Below are 11,703 nucleotides of genomic sequence, written 5' to 3' on the forward strand. Positions count from 1 at the left end.
GACAGACACTGGCCATAGAACTGCGCTGGAGGAGCTACAAAGGCCTAGTAGAGTGTTATCTCTAGGAATCTCTAGGTCCTCCAGTGCAACTCTGTGGTCAACGTCCGACAGACACTGACCATAGAACTGCACTGGAGGAGCTACAAAGGCCTAGTAGAGTATCCTCTCTAGGAATCTCTAGGTCCTCCAGGGCAACACTGTAGCCAACGTCTGACAGACACTGGCCATAGAACTGCGCTGGAGGAGCTACAAAGGCCTAGTAGAGTGTTATCTCTAGGAATCTCTAGGTCCTCCAGTGCAACTCTGTGGTCAACGTCCGACAGACACTGACCATAGAACTGCACTGGAGGAGCTACAAAGGCCTAGTAGAGTATCCTCTCTAGGAATCTCTAGGTCCTCCAGGGCAACTCTGTAGCCAACGTCCGACAGACACTGGCCATAGAACTGCGCTGGAGGAGCTACAAAGGCCTAGGAGAGTGTTCTCTCTAGGGATCTCTAGGTCTTCCAGTGCAACTCTGTGGTCAACATCTGCCAGAAATTGATCATAGAATCATGCTGGAGGACCTACAGATGCCTAGAGAAGAGTTTTCTCTTTTAACTTCTAGGTCCTCCAGCACAACTCTATGGTCAACACCTGACAGAGTTGCGCTGGAGGACCTAGAGATTCCTAGAGAGAACATAGGACTGTAAGACCTTAGGACTGGAGCGTGGCTTTGGTGTGGCTTCTGGCCTCTTAGGACGCATGCATCATTTAAACAGCATACCTCCAAAGTGACCCAAAGCAGCTTTATTTTGGCCTGTCTGTTTGGGACCTAAGAATCACAGAAAAACAAAACCTGAGTGTTGGAAGGGACTCCAAGGGGTCACCTAGTTGAACCTCCTGGCCTTGCAGAAAGATACAAACCCTGCACTCCCACCCAACCTTTGCAATAATAATAATAATAATAATAATAATAATAATAATAATAATAATAATAATAATAATAATAATAATTTTTATTTAAATTTCCCACCTCTCCCTGTGGATCAAGGCAGGATTACAGCAATAAAATAATAAAATACAAGTATAAAAATATAGATAATAAAACACTAACAATATAATTTTAAATTAAAGCATCCTCTGAACAACCAGAAACATCCAAAAACTTATCATTATAACCAGAGTAGAGCGTTTGAAGACATCCAAAGATGATGGCCTCCAACATAATGCATGCCTTCCTATTAATAAGGGCTCACGTCTCTTGGGGCGGTTGTGGTTTGGGGGTGTTTTTGTAAAGGAATGGAAGGTGTGTGTGTGTGTACATATATATATATACACACACATACATGCATACATATACACACACATACTGTTTGACCCACTGCTCTTCCTTCTGAATATGACTTCAGTACTAGATAGAGAAATAGAAAAAAATATATATAGCCGGATAATGCTCTATATGATTCCCACGGCAAGGATACAATATGCAAAATAATGGAAATACTCACAAATACCTCCAGAAGAAGACTGGCTTGTTAAATTATGGAAAGCCATGGAAATGGCCCATGAACGAAAATGATAACACGTTTATTGGAAATGTCTTGATATCTTTTGGAACAGAGAAGAGTAAGAATTGTTGTGTGCTTACTAGTGCTCTTTTTGTACACCGTGTTTGGTTTAGTTTGCTTTGCAAGATCGTTATAATAAGGGTATATTTATTTAATTTAAAATTAATTTTTAGGAGGGGGAAAACAATTCTCTAATGTAGAGATGAACATAAATATCTTGGAAGACAGATATCTAGCTGGAAAGTCAGAATAACCGGTTGAGCTTTACAGGTGTGAAATGTGAAACGTTTATGTTGTTCTGTTTGATCTCCATTGACGCCCCCTTCTCCTGGGGGAGAGGCTTGTGTACCCTCATGAAGTTGTGAGCTATGCTGGCGGTGGTATAATAGCCAGTGCCACTGGCAGGGCCTCCCATACCAGACAGGTCACAACCGAAGGGTCTGACCAAGAGCGCCAAAGGGCAGGATGGGCTCTCTAGCCTTATGGCAATCATCCTAGGAGAAGGAAAATTCTAATCCCAAACCCTGGCAGATGGTGCTCATCTAACCCTGTAAGGTCAACCATCTAGAGAAGGAAACTCTAATCGAACCTATGACCCGAGGACCTTGCTGCTACCGTCCATGCTTGTCAAGGCCTCAGCAGTCGAACCTCTGGTTTAAAGGGTGAGTCCAGTTCTGTGCATGCTGTTCTCCACCAGAAAAATCCATTGCACAGGCTCGAAGGATCGAAGGAGTGTTGCATTGTTTATCACATTGTATTGTGAGATGTTATAATATATTTAATAAAAATGATGTGTGTGTGTGTGTCTGATTGACCTGGACCTGTGTTCACTAGACATACACACATACATACATACCATGGTCTATGGTGTGTGTGTGTGTATAAAGTTGCAATTCTAAGCACAGGATTGCAAGCCAGGAAAGACTTTCCAAGCCCTTGGGGGACCCTCATGGATTGCAATGGCAGCCCCACGTTGCTTCCTTTTTGCAAAGCCTAGGTAAAGTTTATGGTTCACGGACAGTGCCGCTGCTGTGCGGGCGGGCGGGGCATTTGAGGTTCTGCAGCTTTTCTTGCAGCAAAAAGGGAGGAGGAGGTGGAGGAAGGAAGGAGGGCTCCTTTTGGCTGCCTCCCCTGCAGGGCTGTTTGCAGGAAAGGTGATCCATCCTCCTGGGCAAGGGGCCAGCCCTTAATGGGAGCACTAAAGGGGTTTAAATGCAAAAAACACAAAAAGCAACCCCCCCTCCAGCTTTCTTTGCAAGTGCCTTTGGCTGCTCCCTGCCAAGACTTCCAAAGCAAGGTGGTGACATCATCCCAGGGCTCTTGGGGGGATGATGGGGGTGCAGTCTTTTTGCATTGGAGGTGAGGGACTAGTCATGATCCCACCATCCCCAGAGAGACAGGGCTTGGGAGACGTTTGCAGAGCCAGACAAAAGTGCCACTGAGCATGCACAGAGTGCTTTCCTCACCTCAGGGCTCTGGGGGGGTGGGGGGCCCTGTTGTCTATTTTTGGATTAAAGTTGGGGGGGGGGGAGTCAGGGTCCCACAACCCCCAGAGAGACAGGGCTTGGTTTGCCTTGGGAGCAGTTTGCAAGGGCAGACAAGAGTGCTCTGAACATGCACAGAGTGCTTTCCCTACTCCCCAAACCATGTACTGTATATACATATATACAGACACACACAAACACATATACAGTGGTGCCTCGGGTTACGTATAGATATAGATATACAGTATACACATTGATAGAAAGAAACAATAACCTCCCCAGCAAATGCAACAAATAAATAAAGGCAGCCTGGAGGTGTGCTGACACTGGCAAAGCTGCATTGCCTTTGGAAGCATTCATCCCGAGGCAAAACTGGGCAAAGATCAATCAAAATGCACGAAAACCCAGCTTTTTTGCAAGCAGCTGCCAAAAGGGCTCTGCAGCAGCACCAGAGCAGCAGCCGACGCCTTGCCCCTTTATCCTTCCCGACCAATCAGGCCTCGGGGGCGGGGCAAGTTGCCCTCAGTTGAAGCCGGCGGCGTGCGTCGCAGCAGTGCTGGCAAGAGCAAGGTCTTGCTTGCTCGCTTCGCTCTCTTTGCAAAAAGAGGGGAGGCGTGCATTTAAAGGAAAAGCCACATCAAGGCTGGGGTTCAAGGGGAAATTTTGGAGGGGAGCCAGGAGGGTGCCCCCACATTTCCCTCCCTGGGGGGCCATGTGGCCCACCTTGCAGGGCTGTCTGAGGATTGCAAGAAGCAGCTCCAAAACCTCCAGGTTGTTTTGCAGGTAAGTGAGCAAAATGGGGGCCCAGGGGGGGGTCTGACTTTGCTGGTCTTCGACCCACAATGCTTTGCTTTGCAACACCTGCTTGGCAGGCAGAAATCCAACAGGAGAGGCCCTTCTTGACTTTCTTCTCTTTGCAAAAAAGAAAATTATTTTCAGCACTTTGCAATTTCTTTGCCAAAAGAGAGGAGGCATGTATACAAAGGAAACAGCCAGATGTCATTAATGCTATTTTCACCTAGATGATGTTAACTGCTTTATCATTTTAATTGCCAAATTTATAAGCTTTTAATCTGTTAGCCGCCTTGGGTCCTTTTCTGGTAGAAAGGCGGCATAGAAACAAAATAAATGACTAAATCAGGGCTGGGGGGGAGGATTGGAGGGGTAGCATTGAACCCAGGGCTGCATCCACACTGCAGAATTAATACAGCTTAATACTTCCCTAACTGCCCATGCATACATACTATGGAATGCTGGGATTTGTAGTTTGGAGAGATATTTCACCTTCTCTGATGCCATAGCAAACTACAGGTCCCAGGATGCCCTAACACTGAGTCAGGGCAGTTAAAGCGGCGTCAAACCGGATTATTTCTGCAGTGTGGATTGGATCCAGGTGGCAACTTTTGCTATTTTCAAACAATTCTCTCTCCTAAAAGTCTTGAGACATATCTGTTTAGGAGGCCATCAATTGATTTTTATTGCTGTGAAGGTAATTCTGGACTAGTTAGCCTTTTCCTGGGATGTTTTGAGCAGACTTGCATAGATCACACTCCTCTTTCTGCTTCTGTTTTCAGGGGGCACAGCCAGGCTGTCGAGAGGGGCACCATCTTTGCATTGTCTTCAGGCCATGGAAAGTGTGGCGTGGCGGTGATTCGAACCAGTGGCCCAGCCAGCAGCTTTGCCTTGTTGCAACTGACGGGGGCAAAGGAACCTCTGCCTCCAAGAACAGCCACTTTGCGAAGGATCCGCCATCCCGATTCGGCCGAAACGCTGGACCATGGTCTCGTCCTGTGGTTCCCAGGTTAGCAGATGTTAGCACCTGCGCCAGTTGTTGCAGTCCTCTATTTTTTATTTTGGAAGCGGATGTGAATGCACAGCAAGATGCCCACTAAGTTGAAATTGGGTTGTAAGTGTGCAAGAACTGCCACTTTTGCCATTCTTTTAAAATCCCAGCATTTGGCCTGAAACCAACATGAATCAGCTGTTATATCACCCATTGATTAAGAGTGCATCCACACTGTAGAAATAATCCAGTTTGATCTCACTTAAACTGCCATGGCTCCATCACACAGAATCCTGGGATTTGTAGCTTGGTGAGGCACCAGCCCTCTTTGGTGGAGAAAGCTAAGGACCTTAACCCAAAACACACTGCAGAAGTAATCCAGTTTGAGACCACTTTAACTGCCCTCGCTCAGTCTAGGGAATCCTGGGAATTGTAGTCTATTGTGGCACAGAGAAGACTAAATGTCTCGCAAAAACTACAATTTCCAGAATTCTCTAGCACTGAGCCAGGGCTGTTAAGGTGATCTTGAACTGGATTATTCATGCAGTGTGTTTTGGATTCACGTCAAACGACGAATCCCAGGATTTGCTGCTATTACTCTCCGTATAAGATATTTGAAACAGATGTATTAAACCTTGTAAAATTAACTATAGCTGCCATTATTACTACAGATTTTATGTGACTTGTTGTGTGAAATTTTATCTGCTTTTATAAATCGATTGACGGTGCCTGTCTATATTTATATGGATGGGATATGCCTTTTTCTTATCTTTTATTATTTTCTTGCTATTGACACTTAAATGACTATGCCAAAGAAACCCGACTGTAATATTTCTATAATTCTTTTAAATTCCCCTGGAATTCGTCACACGGTGGAGAGTTTTATCCCATTTTAGATTTCTCGTTGATATGTATGAACATCATGATTGTATTGTGTCTATATGGATATTTGGTCATTATTGTATTCTATCTTTGTACTGGCTGTATGCCGTAATAAAATTTTGCTTTGCTGAATCCCAGGATTGCATAGGATAGGGCTACAGCACATAAAGTGGGGTCAAACTGCATTATTTCTACTGTGTAGATGGACCCTAAGTAGATATACTCTTAACTGTGATATTTTACTTGCTTTACAAATTCCTGGCATATGTAATTTCTCTTTTGTTTCCTGCCATAGGTCCGGGCAGTTTCACGGGTGAAGATGTGGCTGAGTACCACGTTCACGGCGGTCCAGCTGTGGTCAGCGGAGTCCTGAATGCCTTGGGTAGGTCTACTTTCCTCGACGTAAGAAACCTTTTCCAAATACTGTCAGATTCCTTCTTTTTGCCAAGAATGGTTTGGGAACGCATGGAGTGATTCTTTCTAAGCATTTGTGTTTGCACAGGGGAAATAATAGTCTCATTTACTCAAGGGTCTCATTTTCGGGTCTCCTTTCTTTGGGTTTTATTCTAAATGCCCTGAATAGACTAGAAAGCTAGGCCAAAGCTAACAAAATGAAATTCAACACTGAGAAATGTAAGTTAGTGCACTTAGGGAGGAAAAACGAAATGCACAGATATAGGATGATGGGGGACACCTGGCTGAACCAGAGACTTATACATGTGAAAGAGATTATTATTATTATTATTTATATAGCACTGTAGATTTGCAGAGCGCTGTACATAAAAACAAATATAAAAGAGCAAGCCTGCCTATGGCGTACAATCTAAGAAATAATAGGATAATACATATAAAATACATAGCAATACAGGAAATGGTTCAGTAAAACAGGCAACAAAAAAGAGCATCAAATAGCAAATGATAATCACGCAATGGTGAGTCCAAGTAGACCACAAGCTGAACATGAGTCAACAGTGCAGTTCGGCAGCTAAAAGGGCCAATGCGATTTTAGACTGCATCAATAGAAGAATAGTGTCTAGATCAAGGGAAGTCATAGTGCCACTCTATTCTGCTCTGGTCAGGTCCCACCTGAAATATTGTGTCCAGTTCTGGGCAAAACAATTCAAAAAAGATGCAGAGAAACTGGAGCCATGTGTCCAAAGGAGGGAGCCTGAAATGGTGAAGGGTCTGGAAACCATGAAGACCTATGAGGAAGGACTTAGGGAGCTGGGGATGTATAGCCTGGAGAAGAGAAGGTTAAGAGGTGATATGATAGCCCTGTTTAAATATCTGAAGGGATGTCATATTGAGGAGGGAGCAAGCTTGTTTTCTGCTTCTCCAGAGAACAGGACCTGGAGCAATGGAAGGAAGCTCCAGGAAAAGAGATTCCAGCTCAACATTCGAAGGACCTTCCTGAGAGTAAGGGCTGTTCAACAGAGGAAAACACTCCTTCCTCGGAGATTATGGTGGAATCTCCTTCTTTAGAGGTCTTTAAACAGAGACTGGATGGCCATCCATCAGGTATGCTTTGACAGAGAGTTCCTGCATGGCAGAACGGGGTTGGACTGGATGGCCCTTGTGGTCTCTTCCAACTCTACAATTATGATTCTATGACCCCAAGGGCCATCTAATCCAACCTCATTCTGCCATGCAGGAAGATGCAAATGCAGCACTTGAAAGACATCCAACCTCTGTTTAAAGACCTCCAAAGAAGGAGAGTCCACCGCTCGCCGAGACAGACTACTCTCCTGAACTATTCTTTTGGTCAGGAGATTCTTCTTAATGTTTCAGTGGAATCTGTTTTCCTGGAATTTGAATCCCTGTTGGTTCCTATTCTGGAGCAGCAGAAAATACTGTATATACTCTTATATAAGTCTAGAAAATTAGATTAAAAATGGACTTATCCATGGGTACTGTATGTCCTGAAAGCACTGACCCCCTTCTACTCTCTCATGCAACCAGCCTTTAATATAAGTTCTTTGGCATTGTTTTCCTTTGCTTCGTCCTTTGCATCCTTCATTAAATGCCCCTAAGTTTTACCCTCGACCTATCTATGGGTCATATCAACATCCATCATTTTTGCCCCCAAACCTGTCCTTGACTTATATATGAGGTCGACTTAGAGTCAAGTGTATATGGTAAGTTCACTCCACCTACTTGAGACATCCTTTCAGATATTTAAAAGTTGCTATCCTTAACCCTGTCACTTCTCAGTCTTTCTTCCCCATGTTAAATGTCCCCAGATCTCTAAGTCCATAAGGGTTGGTTTCAGTCTTTGCCCCTTGAATCATAGAGTTCCAATCCAAACCCCTTTTGCCATGCAGGAAGACTCTGTCAAGGCCCTCCCTGTGACAGATGGCCAGCCAGCCTCTGTTGAAGAACAGCCTCCAAAGAAGGGGACTCCACCGCCCTCCAGAGCAGCATCTTCCACTGTCAAACAGCTCTGACTCTCAGGCAGTTCTTCCTAATGTTGAGGTAAAACCCACTGTGTCCTGTTCTCTGGAGCAGGAGAAAACAAGCTTGCTCCATCCTCAATTTGGCATGCCTTCAAATATTTAACCATGGCCTTCATATCCCCTCTCAATCGTCTCTTCTCCAAGCTCTTCTCTCAGCTTCCTAAGTTGCTCCTCAGAGGCCTTTGGGGGGTTTCCAGACCCTCTACTATTTTGTTTGTCCTCCTTTGGACACTTTCCAGCTTGTCCATGTCATTCTTGAATTGTGATGCTCAGAACTGGACATAGTATTCCAGGCTAGGTCTGACCAGAATCATAGAATCGTAGAGTTGGAAGAGACCGCAAGGGCCATCCAGTCCAACCTCCTGCCATGCAGGAACTCTCAGTCAAAGCATCCCCATTGACAGATGGCCATCCAACCTCTGTTTAAAGACCTCCAAAGAAGGAGACTCCACCATAATTTTCGAGGAAGAGTGTGTTCCTCTGTCGAACAGCCCTTATTCTCAGGAAGCTGCTCCGAATGTTGAGCTGGAATCTCTTTTCCTGGAGCTTGCATCCATTGCTCCATTGCCTCTTATTCTCTGGAGCAGCAGAAAACAAGCTTGCTCCCTCCTCAATATGGCATCCCTTCAAGTATTTAAACAGGACCATCATATCACCTCTTAACCTTCTCTTCTCCAGGCTAAACATCCCCAGATCCCTGAGTCTTTCCTCATAGGGCTTCATGGTTTTCAGACCCTTCACCATTTTAGTCACCCTCCTTTGTACACATGCCAGCTCCTTGCCTTGGCTCCAGTTTCTCAATGTCCTTTTTGAATGGCACTATTACTTCCTTCGATCTGGACTCTTATTGATGCAGCCTAGGATCATATTGGCTTTTTTACCTGCTGCATTACACTGCTGGCTCATCTTCAGCTTGTGATTCTTCCTAATGTTCAGGTCAAATCTCTTTTCTTGTAGCTTGAATCCATTGCTCCATGTCCGAGTCTCTGGAGCTGCAGAAAACAAGCTTGCTCCATCCCCAACAGAACATCACTTCCAATTTTGAAACATGGCTATTGTAGTTGACTCTTCCTCTTCCTTGCCCCAGGTTGCCTCCCTCACCTGCGTCTTGCCGAACCTGGAGAATTCACAAAACGGGCCTTCCAAAACGGCAAACTGGACCTGACGGCGGCGGAGGGTTTGGGGGATTTGATCCACGCTGAGACTGAAGGCCAGCGGCGGCAAGCTTTGCGCCAGATGGAGGGGGAACTGGCGACACTTTATCAGCGCTGGAGCAACACTCTCACCAAGGCAAGGATCTGGCGTGGTTCATGAGTGTGTGTCTGTTGAAGCCTGTTGTGTGTGTCTTTGCAGCTGCTCCTCTATCCATATTTCCATATTTCCATTTCTTTTAATTCCGCCCAGAAAAGGACCAAAGTTACCTTTGGGCTAAGCGTATAAAGTGTATCGACATTCTATATATGCAAATCTTCCAAAATCTGAAACAGTCCAAAATCCTAAACACTTCTGGTCTCTAGCATTTTGCATAATAAAGGCAACTTAGCTTGTAATATTCTCTTATTTAGAATCTCATCCACTCTCTGCAAATATGGAAGTATTTATTTTGTGCGTTGCCGTTTTCCTCGATTATGTATGTCACGTTGTCAAATACTGAATATTTTTTGAGTGTGGCCCAAAAGTAAATAAGTGATATTGCAGTCAGATTTTCAATAAATATTTAGGTGTCTGCCCCAAGAAAACTTAAGGATGGCTCTTTCACCCGGTTGCAGGCTCTGGCCCACATTGAGGCGTACATTGACTTCAGTGAAGACGACAACATCGAAAGTGGGGTTCTTCTTCAAGGTGAGTCTCCTTGATCTGGAATTTCAAAATCCAAAATACCACTTGCACTTCATATCCATAGCTTCTTTATTCACAGATTCAACCATCCATGACTTGAAAATATTCCCCATATATACACACACACACACACACCTTGATTTTGCCATTTTACTGTGCCATTGTATTTAATGGGATTTGAGCATCCACAGATTTTGGTATCTGGAGCTGGTCCTGGAACCAAACCCACAGATGAGAAGGGCCCACTGAAGTAGTAGTAGTAGTAGTAGTAGTACCCTATTGGGTAGAATGGGACTTGAGCATCCATGGATTTTGGTTTTCATGGGGAGTCCTGGAACCAAATCCTAGCAGATAGCAATACAGGTTGAGTCTTCCTTATTCAGAATCCCAAAATCCAAAATACTCCAAAGACCAAAACTTCTTTCTTGGGTGGCTCAGAGAATTGCACCTTTGCTTTCCGGTGCTACATTGTGTAAAAGCTTCATCGTGCAAAAAATTATATGTATAGTATATATATTTTAAATACTGTTGGAGTCTCCCTTATCCAGAATTCCAAACTCAAAAATGCTCCAAAACCCCACACTTTTCTTATGGGTGACACCTTTTGCTTTCTGATGATTCAGTATACACATGTTTTGGTTCCTGCACAAAATTATTTTTAAAATGGTGTATAAATCACTTCTGGCCAACTGTATAAGGCTTATAGGGAACATAAATGAATTTCATGTCTAGTTTTGGGTCCCATCTCCAAAATATCATTTGCAAATTAAATATCATTTGCGAATATTCCAAAATGCGGGGGGAAATATCCGAAACACTTCTGGTCCCAAGCATTTTGGATAAGGGAGAATCAAGGAAGACTGGGTGGTAGGTGATTTTTTTAATCGAACCACAAAATTGAAAGGGACCCCAAGGGTCATCCAATCCAACCTAATCCAATGCAGTAAGACACAGCTAAAGCACTCCTGAAAGATGCCCATCCAACATCTGTTTAAAAACCTCCAAAGAGGGAAAGACCACCACTTTCCAAGGCAATCTGTTTGGAGTGCTAAGTCTCACTCTTTTGCCTCTTTTTTACAGTGGAAGAGGCAGTGGAGTTGTTGGCCAAAGAGTTGGCGGTACACTTGCAAGATGGACGCCGCGGGGAGCGCCTGCGCGACGGGATCCACGTTGTGATTGCCGGGCCCACCAACGCTGGCAAGAGCAGCCTTCTCAACCAGCTATGTGAGGAAGGGAACTCCCAGAGGGTATTTTATGCTTATTTACATGACACTGAATGAATTGGTCTCTCCTGGGTTTTTCCTGCGAGGTCCGTACCCCGTTCCCCAGTGGTTCTCCATTCCAAAACACGGATGGGTTTTCTCCCCGTTCTGAACTGTCAGTATTTTATTTTACAAAGCCTCTGACAAAGAAGTTCCTTCATTTTGCACAAAGTTTTTTCACAGTCACCTTGTTGCCATTTTCTTCCTCGTTCTCTGCCCTGCTGGAAGTCTTTTTAGCAGCATCAGCATGGAGAAAGTGATGAACGAGGGCTGGAGGAAGGAATGATGAAAGGAAATGGTTAAAGAGTGATGAAAACATGATGAAGGCATGGTTAAAGAGAAAGATGGAGGCATGATTGAAAGAGAATGATGAAGGCATGATTAAAGAGAATGATGAAGGCATGATTAAAGAGAATGATGAAGGTATGATGGAGGCATGATGAAAGAATGAT

The 11,703-nt window shown here is 44.4% G+C and overlaps 1 protein-coding gene across 1 annotated transcript in view; it reads left to right on the forward strand.

The window, feature by feature from the left end:
- The first annotated feature begins 3,586 nt into the window (after positions 1-3,586).
- The window catches only part of LOC121916611 (tRNA modification GTPase GTPBP3, mitochondrial-like), an 11,621-nt gene continuing 3,504 nt past the window's right edge, over positions 3,587-11,703 (forward strand). The window contains exons 1-6 of the mRNA XM_042441902.1: positions 3,587-3,815; positions 4,607-4,833; positions 5,993-6,079; positions 9,238-9,440; positions 9,872-9,992; positions 11,070-11,236. Coding sequence (XP_042297836.1) covers positions 3,745-3,815; positions 4,607-4,833; positions 5,993-6,079; positions 9,238-9,440; positions 9,872-9,992; positions 11,070-11,236 — 876 coding nt within the window. The 5' untranslated portion in view covers positions 3,587-3,744. The remainder of the gene's footprint in view (positions 3,816-4,606; positions 4,834-5,992; positions 6,080-9,237; positions 9,441-9,871; positions 9,993-11,069; positions 11,237-11,703) is intronic.

The sequence above is a fragment of the Sceloporus undulatus genome, chromosome 10, assembly GCF_019175285.1.
Source record: "Sceloporus undulatus isolate JIND9_A2432 ecotype Alabama chromosome 10, SceUnd_v1.1, whole genome shotgun sequence".
NCBI lineage: Eukaryota > Metazoa > Chordata > Lepidosauria > Squamata > Phrynosomatidae > Sceloporus > Sceloporus undulatus.